The sequence below is a fragment of the Trachurus trachurus genome, assembly GCF_905171665.1.
Source record: "Trachurus trachurus genome assembly, chromosome: 9".
NCBI lineage: Eukaryota > Metazoa > Chordata > Actinopteri > Carangiformes > Carangidae > Trachurus > Trachurus trachurus.
Window position 1 is genome coordinate 28,052,237 of NC_139895.1, and position 11,893 is coordinate 28,064,129.

Sequence of the window (11,893 nt, forward strand, 5' to 3'; positions counted from 1 at the left end):
GGCAGCACGCAGCCTCGCCATTTTCGCAGCTCTTTGTGCGCCACTATCTGCTAAGAGTTTGCGTGTTTTCCTTGATCGGTTCCTCGACCTGGGATTAAAATTTCGTCGCCAAACATGCAAGGAAACAAAGGCCCGCAGCAGAACCACGGCCTGAACCGCCCGGGAGACCAGAAGAAGCCCGGGGGGACAAACACCAATGGCCAGCAGCCGGAGCCGAGCGAGATGAACCCCAACGAGGCCTTAACCCTGGACCTGCACAGCTTCAGGAAGCCCGGGGAGAAAACCTTCACCCAGCGCAGCAGGTTGTTCGTGGGAAACCTCCCAACCGGAGTCACCGAGGAGGAAATCGAGAAGCTGTTCGCCAAATACGGAAAGGCAAGTGAGATCTTCGTCAACAAGGAGAGAGGCTTCGGCTTCATCCGGCTGGAGACCAGGATCATAGCAGAGATCGCTAGAGCCGAGCTAGATGATACTCTGTTCAAAGGTAGACCCATACGAGTGAGGTTTGCAACACACGGCGCAGCTTTGGGTGTGAAGAATCTGCCAGATTTTGTGTCCAACGAGCTGCTGGAGGAGGCTTTCGCTGTCTTTGGTCAGATAGAGAGAGCTGTGGTCATAGTGGACGACAGAGGGAGGCCCACAGGGAAAGGCATTGTGGAGTACACCTCAAAGCCAGCTGCTAGAAAGGCTCTGGATAAGTGCACTGATGGTGCCTACCTTCTCACAGCTTTCCCTCGCCCTATTATAGTGGAGCCTATGGAGCAGTTTGATGAAGAGGAGGGGCTGTCAGAAAAACTCATGAACAAAAACCAGCAGTATCACAAAGAGCGTGAGCAGCCACCTCGATTTGCTCAGCCAGGCTCCTTCGAGTACGAGTACGCCATGCGCTGGAAGGCTCTGATGGAGATGGAGAAGCAGCAGTACGAAATGGTGGACCGCAACATGAAGGAGGCCCAGGAGAAGCTGGAGGCTGAGATGGAGGCGGCCAGACACGAACACCAGGTGATGCTGATGAGGCAGGACCTGCTGAGGAGGCAGGAGGAGCTGCGGAGGATGGAGGAGCTCCACAGTCAGGAGGTGCAGAAGAGGAAACAGGCCGAGCTCCGGCAGGAGGAGGAACGCCGGAGGAGAGAGGAGGAGATGAGGATGCGCAACGAAGAGATGATGAAGAGGCAGCAGGAGGGCTTCAGAGGCAACTTCCCTGAAAATAGGGAGCAAGACATAAGGATGCATATGGGCGGCCATGGGATGCCCATGAACAGGAACTCTCTGGGTGGCAACTCTGGTCCTGCCAACGCTTCTGCCATGGCTGCTGAGAATACGTCAATGATGCCAGGGCCAGGAAACAACAACATGTCCGGGGGCGGTCAGGGAGGCTTCCCCAGAGGTCTCCCCGGGCCCGGAGACTATGGACCTAATAAGCAACGTAGATTTTGAATCGCATCAATTTTTGTTTTCCATTTTCATACTCACTGTATTTTGAAGTTCAGATAGTGAGCATTGCTTTTGAACTTTGAAAATTGTTGCATGTGTTTTTTTTTTGTTTTTGTTCTCTTTTTTAAAACTTTATTTGTACTTTTGGATTATGTTTTAGTACTAAAATGTCCAAACTCTCCAAATGAGCCATGTGTTTTACATTATTTCTCACCTTAATGTATTTTTCATAGGGATAGGAAATGTTTTTGTCCTGGATATGTTAACTTTTCTGGAATAAATTCATGATTCCCTAAAAAAAAAAATGGTTTTATTAGAACAGTCAGACCCTCACCCTCAATGTCTTTCAAAGAAGTGTGTGGCAAAAGATTTCACCTCCTTGGCACTGATTAAACTAATACATATTTTCTCCACGATGGTTTGACAAAGCATTTCTCTCTACCTTACATTATGTGCCTCCTCACTGCTCTCACTGATTACAGTATTGATTTTAACCACCACACTGGCACGGCCCCATAACCTGATTCCAGGGCAGCACATAATGACTACAGTATACTACTACTATACTAAATAATCTCAGGGGAGCTGAGAGAATACCTTCAAATGTGACTAAATCTATCACAATGTCACACTTAATTAAAAAACTGCTGTGATACCTGTCTCTACATGCAGGACATTTCTCACATGTCATGATATTTTACAGCAGGAAATACTAGATGTAATTCAAATTAGTAATGGCTGTACCTAATACATTTAGGTGTGTCACTGTTAAGGCTTATTGAGGCCCAGGGGAACAGGCACCTTCCCTGCTATAGCAACAGTGTGTGTGTGTGTGTGTGTGTGCCTAACGCCCCCTGGTTTTTATTGATGGCTTCGTGGAAAATTCACTAACTGCCCGACCAGACAGGAGTCATTCTCCTAGCCCACAGGGATCACTGAATGAAGATTAAAGCTCATGCCTACACACTAAAGTGTAAAGTGACACAGAGGGTGATGACACCGCACTAAACTAACCTGTTTTTATACAGTTTATGATCCAGACTTATGAGCCAGAGGGAGGGGAGGAAGGGAGGAATAGGAAGTTGCTTTGATTTTTGAGTTTTGACACATGTTTTCATGTTCTTATAGCTTTTTGTATATATACTGGTGTTGTCCAGAAAGCTATCAGTCATGTAGAGAGAAGGTGCATTTGCATGTACAGCTCAATTGTCTTAGACTTTGAAGGTTAGAGTTCATCAGTCTCAGCAGAGTACAATGCAAATATCTAGTATCGTGTCAGCTTGCTCCTAGTGCTGATTTCAGCAGCACTCTGTTGTAATGTTTGCTTACCATCACACACAACTTGTGTTTAAGTTTCATGAAACCCCTCTTTCCACATGCATACACTTTTTGACCTGTCAAGATGAAACCCAAATAAATTAAAAAAAAAAAAAAAAAACACCAAGCAGAGAGAGACTTGTTTGTAAACACGGACTAGGTCCATGAAAGCCCACTGAAACTGAATAGACTTACATAATAACTAAACAGCTGCAGTGTGCTTGTGGGTCAACATCTGCTCAGCAAATTCTGATACAAAAAGATGCAGTCAGGGACATTAGTGTGATACTGAGAATCAAAAGCAGAATCTTATAAGTGACCATCTTGAATATCAATCATCCAGCTATTCAATGCTTGATCAACCTCCTTTAATGACAGAGGGCCCAAGGATAATTGCAGATGTTGTGTCGGAGTCCAAAATGTCAAGATAACCAGCTCGCTCCACTATCCAGCCAGAACAATAAATAATGGCTGACAAGTGCTCCACCATAAATAGGGGAAAGTGTTTGTTATCTGGAGTTGAGATCTTTTAAAGTTGTGTTCTTTTAAACACTCTGCACACTGGAGGAAGGAGATTTTCTACAGCTCTCTCTGTGTAAGGTGTCTTTTTTTTAATCAGCCATGAATCTGTGGCTTTTGAGCCCCCACCAATGAAACCCAATGACTTAGCAGATTAACTTGCAGAATGATTTGTTCAATTCATAATTATGGGTAATTAAAACAATGTATCATTAGAAATAATAAATACAATTTATACAAGTAACTTAGACTTTCAGCCTTGTGGATAAAGGAAAGTTTTAACTAACTGCCAGGACCTCCAGAGATAAATTATTTAGCATTACATTTTATGTTTAAATCAAGTTTTTCTGTGCTGTTAACCCCAGAAAAATGTAACTACTATACATCCACATTCATCATTTATGCAATATGATGAAGAAATGCTAAGCACACAACATTTAAATGAACCATGTCTCATTATCAAATTGTGCAATGTGTATTGAAATAGTATAAAAATAATTACCTTTTTTGAGAGTGTTCAACAAAAATAAGGTATGGAAATTCCTTGGAATTGAGTGAATCTGGCATGGGACTGGTAGCCTCGTAAACCAGCCTCTCGCGGAAACGCATTTCATTTCATTCCGAGGGAAAGTCTGGCCTCATTGCCGCTGTAAGCGTTTGGCCTGAAACCCTCAGAAGGCCGAGCCAATCAGCGTCGCCGCTGTGATTGACACAGCACGTTGGCCAATCAGGGACCGACTGGTGCAACGCCCCGTCACTACACCAACTTCCTGATTGGCTGAATGGGGTTGTCTGTCAACGCTACTACCAAAGATATTAAACCGTCTTTGCTACTACTCCCGCCCAGCTCCTGCCCACCCCAAACGCTTAGAGGGGGGATGAGGCCAGACTCTCCCGAGAAATGAAATGAAATGCATTTCCGCGAGAGGCTGGTTTACGAGGCTATGGGACTGGACCTTTGTGCAAAGTTTGGTGATTTTTCAGCCATGGGAAGTAGGATTTCCTCTGAAGAAGAAGAAAGAATTCCTAGGAATACAATATCATTGGAACTCCTGTCTACGCTAATAGTACAAAAAGGTGGGGCGGTGCGTGGCGCAGTGGTTAAAGGTGTACAGAAATGGCCGTTTGTCCTGTTTGTCGCGCCGAATTGTCACGAGCTGCAACACGAGTTTACCTGAGTGAGGAAAACGAATTTGATTGGTCGTTATCGAGCGGGCGGGATATTCAAAGCTTGGGGCGAGCCCGAGCTCCGTGTGTGTGTGCGTGTCTCAGACGTTTGAATGACGGATGACGGATCTAATATCAGTGGCTGGTGAATCGTGTACAGGCTGACGTATAATCCGTGCGCCTGCATTATCCAATGCGAAAAAAAAAATACACACTTTCATCCCGGATTTACTCAAAAATAGAATTTTGCACAAAGTTTGGTCTACATTGTCTGAAAGATGAGTTATTACACTAATTTTATGATCCAGAGTGGGCTCAAATTCAATTTTCTTTTCTGTAGGCCTACACCTTTAAAGCGGCCGCCCCATGTAGTGGCTACAGTCCTCAACGCAGGCGTCCCCGGTTCGAATCCTGCGTCGGGCAGACCTTTCCTGCATGTCATTCCCCCTCTCTCTGCCTCCCCCTTTCCTGTCTATCTCACTGTGCTATCAAAGGCAAAAAAGCCAAAAAATATACTTAAAAAAAGTACAAAAAGGTAGGCTACATTATGAAGACCATGAAGACCATGGACATCAAAAATAACCATGAAATTCATTCTTTTAGCATAATAAATGTGACATTGTCAAAGGAAACTTAACAAATGTAGTGTTAAAGCAGAAGTAAGCGATCTGGTCGTTTTGGCTAACTTCTTGTCAGCCGATGGAGTTAGCAGTCCCCGCCCTCGTCCCTACGTCACCACATTCACGCACATCCCTTGGCTGCACACACAGAGAGGACCGCCCCTTTATGCCGTTCTCTCAAAGGTTGTAGGATACAAGGAAAGTTTTCTCCTCGGCTTACAGCAGAGCAGAGTGACTGACAGACCCGTGTTTCAGACCAAACACTCTATATAAGTGATTGCTGTCGGAAGATATAACTATTTAAGACTTATATTAACACAAATATTCCACTTACTTCTGCTTTAATGGTTATTTCTGTTGCTCTGTTTTAAGGTTATCACACTGTATAGTTAGGACTTCCTCACAATATGTCAAATGTCTGCATTTCCTTTACAGTTCAGGTGACTGTTGAAGCAGTTTCCACCATAAACACTGTTGCACATGAAGCTGGAATACTTTTGTTTTCAGACATTCCTCTTTTTATTATGAATGTTAATTGTGGTTTAATTTTCATAGTGATCATAGTGGTTTGGAAGAGATTGATCGATAAAGATTTGAGAAGACATACACTTTATCAAGAATAAATCACACAAAAATAATTATCCCACCTTTATGGGCAACTGTGTATTTTGTGTCTTATTTTCTAGACAACTGTATAGTTGAAAAAGGTGATTTACTAATAGAAAGTGCACACATTGCTTAAAATATGCATTTCATAACATATGCTGCACGCATATGCACGTACTGCACGCTTAAGAACAATTCCTTTACAAAAGAAATCACTGTGTGATACAAAATGAGCAAAATATTGGTTTTTCACATTCAAACCCATAATTCTATGTTTATCAAACATTTGAGTTCAAGCTGTTGAATCTGATCATCAAGTGCCTGTATCCTTTACATAAGGAATTCCAATCATAAGAAGGCCCATGGGCGGACTGGCCATAGGGCAATATGGGCAAATGCCACAACGGCCACGTAATGATGCGGTCTAGGTGGCCGCGTGAAGATGCTGAAAGATGATAAAATTTTAATACAATATGAAAAACTATTTTATGAATAGCCAGAGTCTGTCAAATATGGACTAATAAAGAATGGGTGCTCCCACAGAGCCTTGGCTGTCAGCTTTATCTCAGCTCTGACCTTGACATGTGATAAAGACATTAATTGCAAAGCTGATCTTAGATCCGGAAAGTGATTAGTCATGTTGGCTTGGCACGACGGCCTGCTACCACCTCTGAGCTGGCACCGGTTCTGATGTAAAATGTATACATTTAAAAAAAAAAGAGAAATATTATTAGAGAGAAATGTGGCATGGACATTCACACATCTACAGTAGTATGCTGTTGTTTTAATAATTGTGGCACAAACCTGCTTAACAACAATTAAGAAACAATTATTTTCTGCAGGTGTAATGGAGGTGCACTCATTCACCAATAAAGCACGTGCAAACCGGTGGCCAAGCGCTCATTGAGCTCTTGGCAAAGGTTTATATCGTCGCCTGCCATGCGGGAGACTAGGGTTCAAACCCCACCAGGGGCAGATTAACATCGGTTACACAGGCTGTGATCAAACTGATTTGATTCAGATCAACAGTGTCATTATGTGACTCTGTCTTTCTTCTTTTTTTTTTAAATGCCACGGTGGAGACCACAAGTGAAGGACTGGGTGCGGCTGTTGTTATGGATTTTCCTGTAGTTTCTGCACTCTGCTTTGGATCTCCCAGCAACCCTATCAAAGTGTATTCTATGTTAATGATCAGAAAAATTAATTAATAATATGCAGCTGCAATTGGCCAGCTACAACATCAGACCAGATAAGAAAAGTGAGACGTCACAGAAGTTGGGCATGTCATGGTTTTACTCCTGTCCCAACCCTACCACTACTAGACAGACGGAGAGGTAACTTCAGCACCACAGAGCACCTCTCTCACTGTCTTACTTGGTCTAATGTATCTTCCAACAGGGCGACAGTGATTGATATACACTCCATTTCACTGTACCTGAGGACCCCGACTCTTCTGTTGTTGAAAGACCCTCAGGAATCATGGGGCACTTCACAGCTCTGATCGCTTTTCTTACTTGTATGGTAAGTTGGTCTGGTCACTTTTTTTTCATGAGCAAGTATGTGATACTTCCGCAATGGCACACTACTTTTTACAACACTAAAAACACTTCAGAAAAAAATTACTAAAACTGTAGTCTGATCATTTCAATAATAAGTAAATGTAATCACTTACAGAAAAAAGGAATATATTGTAATTAAATTGTAGTTATTTATAACATAATCACAAGACTAAATGGTGGATTAAAGTAGTTTCAACAGTAGAACCATAAATGTAAAAGCCAAATCAATATTGTTGTGCTGTGTCACACCTTAGTATCCAAAGTCAACGTTGGCAAAGTGTTTGTAGGCAGCAAAAACCTGAGCAAAGTGTTTCATTTGAGACATTTCTGTGATTTTAAGTTGAATTTTATTTAAGATGTGTAACACCACATTATGTAATAATGCCGCATTATGTAATGTAGTCGATATTCATATAGGCTACTTGTGCCACACATTGGCGGGTGTTGGTGGTTTATTACATAATGCACCAAATTATTACATTTTCTTCATAAAAAAGTACAACATACGCAATGTGTAATAACTGATGCAAAATGTAACAACTTATTACAAAATGCAGCAAAGTTTATTACATAGTGCGTTCACTATTTTTATTACAAAATGTGACAGATTATTACAAAATGCGGCATTATTACATAATGATGTCAACATTTATTACATTATTACATAATGCAGCGTTACATGATGTGAAATGCCTACATAAGGAAATTCACCACCTGTTTTCCAATTTCATGTATGCCCACATAAAAGTGAAAGTTTATATTTCAGTTATTATCCATACAACAAGTTAAATAACTAATAAATATTTTTTTAATTAAGTAATGTAAACTGGCATTCACATCCTTAAAAGTAATCCTGTCTCAAAAACTTGCTGGTGATTTCAGTCTAGTGTGTGTTAACTGTGTCATTCTTCCCAGTAAAGTGTAAAGACTACATGTGTTTGGGGTCCCGTGATTCTTTTTCTGTCTTATTTATGATTTATGTCTAAAGATTGAACATTAGACATAATGTTGATAATATTCTTATTTTTTATTTTTTATTTTTTATTTTTTTTTTTACATTTTTTCAATTTATTACCTTTAAAAAAAATTATTTCATTCAGTACATGTTCGAAGGGTAGACATTGTGGTTGGATAACAATTACATTACATTGCCTTACCTTACTTGCTTGAAAGAAGAAAATAATGAATAAAAAGTTAAAATAAAAAGACTTTTTTTTAAATACCAAAGGAATAAAAATATCTGACTGTGAGGTAAACAGCTGTCAGTTTTACTAGTTTAAATTAGTAACTATTACTTACTTAATTACTTTTACATAAAAGAGATTTATTGATTTATAAGTAATTTTGGGGTGTTGTAATAAACATATTTGAATTTGAATATTTTATTGTTCTAACAAGGTGACATTAAGTAGCTGACACAGCAGGATATAACAGCTCTAAAGTTATTATGACACTATAAAGACATTTATGGGTTATTACTTAAGTGTCTTTAAAAGAAACACTATCATGGTTTACTATTTGTTCAATACAAATAGTGATACATTCAAAATAGTGTCAAAAAGCTACACAAAAATGACATGAGTGAAACTGCTCATAAATGTTTGTGCCTCATACTTTACATCTGTCTTCCCCACAGGTGTTGTCCGCAGCCCAACATGAGGCTGGCTTCTGTGCTTTCTATGACGAGTGTGGACTTCCCTCATCAAGCCTATTGTCCCCTGCTTCGACTACAGCCGTGCTCGACCAGTCACAGGATCACACTACAGGCAACTTAAACAGGTCTGTTCACCCTTCCTAATGTTAAGCGGTGACAGGAAAAAAGCATTAGAAAAACTATTTCATGTGTCAGGTTTATTGTGTTTGAGTCTTCTTCTGTAAAAAAAAAAAAACCCAAAAAAACAAGTCTGTTCTTGCTGCAGGTGTGTCCCATCCTGGACCGAGGTGAGGGCAACACTTTCGCCTGCTGCTCCACGAAACAGCTGAGATCTCTGGAAACGAGTCTGTCCCTGTCCAAGGCTGTGCTGATCAGCTGCCCCTCCTGTGCTGAGAACTTTGCCCACCTGCACTGCATCAACACCTGCAGCCCCAACCAGAGCCAGGTGGTAAAAGTCACAGAGGTCCAGAACATCAACTACTCCACGAACAAGACGAGGGAGGCTGTGACAGCTTACCAGGCATTCCTCACCACCAACTTTGCAAACGGTGCTTTCCAGTCATGTAAAAATGTCAGGATTCCTGCCACCGGAGGCTTCGCAATCGCCACCATGTGTGGTCAGTATGATGTCAAGCTTTGCACCCCTCAGCGCTGGTATGACTTCCAGGGAGACTCCAGTAACGGTCTGGCTCCACTGGACATCGACTTCAGGCTGATAAACGAGGGAGACACTGAGGGAGTACCAGCGGGTGTGATTCCCTATGGACGTGCTCTGAAGTGTAATGAGACCACACCATCAGGAGGTCAAGTCTGCTCCTGCAAGGACTGTCAAGAGTCGTGCCCAAATGTACTTTCTCCATGATGGTTTGATAAAGTATTTCTCTCTACTTTACATTATGTGCCTCCTCACTGCTCTCACTGCTTACAGTATTGATTTTAGCCGCCACACTGGCACGGCCCCATAACCTGATTCCAGGGAAGCACATTATGACCCATACTAAATAATCTCAGGGGAGCTGAGAGAATACCTTCAAATGTGACTAAATCTATCACAATGTCACACTTAATTAAAAAAAACTGCTGTGATACCTGTCTCTACGTGCAGCAAATTTCTCACATGTCTTGATATTTTACAGCAGGAAATACCAAATGTAAAGCTGCTGTGCACATCCTCTGACACCAAGAACCAGCTCCTAACTCACTGAGCTAATTGTCTGGAAGTAAAACCTGGTGTGGCTTCTCAAATAGACTCAGGGAGTCACCAGCCAGGCAGCAGTTGTCAAGGCAGATTTCAAAAATTGTCAAAATGTCAGAAATTCTGTTATCCAAACAGAAAAATCTGATAATACACAAATTACATCTAGACATGGAAATGTTGGTGATTTGTTTTCAACAGTAAGTGTTTTGAATCATGAGAGAAAATCTAAAGTTTAAAAATACCACTCTTACATTGACTGCAGTTGTTCCCAAATTCAGTTTTCACGACTCCAAAATATTCTCTTTTTTTCAGGAAGATTGAAAAGCTATCATCGGACAGTGTTTGATTTATCATGGTATAAAACTCAATGTATTTCAGGTTCTCTGTGGTTGAGAGCCAGCTTGCTGGGTTGCCAATCATGAGGTCCAGGGTTTGATTCCTCTCTCAGCTTTTGTGTGTTGATTCTTCTGCAGTGTTTTCTCCTCTAACAAGTCCTACATACAGTACTTTGTGCTACTTCAACAATTAAAACAACAAATTGTGCAGCTTCTAATGGACAATTTTGTTATCATTTAACATTTTGATATTCTTTATACTTTTTCAAATATTTAACTTTTTCTGATTTTATTTGTGCCATAGAAAATACATTGGAACAGGCTTCAAACTCTGAAACTACTGGTCCTAATTTGAACCTCATCTGCTTCCACATACTTTCACCTCCAGGTTTTATTAAACATCTGAGCTGTAGACAAACTTCTAATGTATTCACCCTGTAAACAACTTTTTATGTTCTACCATTATTGAGATAAAGCCTTTAAAAGCACATGAGGATTTCTGAACAATTTCTCACTTTTCAATGAGTGTGTATGGCGTTTGGTCAGCATGGTGACATCATCATTCGAGTGTGGGAGGGCCAAAAAAGCGACTGGAACTTTTCTCCTTAAACTGCCACCAAAGCTATAAAAATTACACTCTTGATTTTGGCCACAGTTTGTGTCCTCTGTCTCAAAATGTGGTCAGAAAAAGCACAGAAACTTAGAGAATAATTTTTAATATTTTTTAAATGCAGCCAGGGAGCTCTCTGCTCCCATATACCCTAGTTCATTTTTTTCAGAGCTGAGCAGATGGAGCTCCAGTTTGTAACTCGCTGTAAATGGCATTATAGGCTACTTTGTTTAAAGTCCCTGTAACGTGAAATTGGAGTTTTGTTTCAAAATATTAAAAGTGTTCAAAATGTATTGATAAAAACATGCAAAAAGACAAATTTCTGTACAGTGCTTAATTTTAGAGTTTTAGGGTTTAACTGTTTCACTCTGCTTCAGTGGTCTAGGTTCTTATGGGCGGGCTTACAGAGGGGGCACCATGGCGCACTGCCGTCCCTACTTTCATAACTCCTCCCATGTAGGCTACACAGTAACATTATAAATACTTCAAGAATGCCGACGACGACATCTGCCACTGCTGCTGCTGGAGCTGCCAGTGCCGCCGGAGCTACCAGTCTACCAGCGTGGTCTCTGTGTTTAATAAAATAAAATGTAATGCAGACTGGTCGGTTCATTGTAAAATATTTATTTATTTATGTAGGCTAAATGTGGTGTTTTTTGTACATACTACATAGTCTATACAGATTCCAGAGGCAGCACTGCTCGTATGTGAAACATGAAGTTTCACTTTTAATTCAAACAAATCAATGGGACCAACCGGCGGCAAAATTCTAAAAGCCAAAACAGTCACAGTCCAGGTGAGCCTCTGAAGTGTCGGATCCACAGCTGACCGCCACAGCAACGGCTACACCGACGACAAAAACGAGCACCCGTCA

The 11,893-nt window shown here is 41.2% G+C and overlaps 2 protein-coding genes across 2 annotated transcripts; both read left to right on the top strand.

Moving 5' to 3' along the window:
- The first annotated feature begins 9 nt into the window (after nucleotides 1–9).
- Nucleotides 10–1,637, top strand: nono (non-POU domain containing, octamer-binding). The gene has a single exon (XM_083978902.1). It carries the CDS (start codon nucleotides 115–117, stop codon nucleotides 1,435–1,437), a length of 1,323 nt encoding a protein of 440 aa, XP_083835028.1. The 5' UTR covers nucleotides 10–114; the 3' UTR covers nucleotides 1,438–1,637.
- A 5,505-nt stretch (nucleotides 1,638–7,142) lies between these two features.
- On the top strand, nucleotides 7,143–11,014 carry LOC310991047 (NPC1-like intracellular cholesterol transporter 1; the record flags this gene model as incomplete). The annotated part of the gene is made up of 3 exons (XM_083978617.1): nucleotides 7,143–7,179; nucleotides 8,910–9,001; nucleotides 9,142–11,014. 3 exons carry the CDS (start codon nucleotides 7,143–7,145, stop codon nucleotides 9,736–9,738), a joined length of 726 nt encoding a protein of 241 aa, XP_083834743.1. The 3' UTR covers nucleotides 9,739–11,014.
- Between the last annotated feature and the right edge of the window lie 879 nt (nucleotides 11,015–11,893).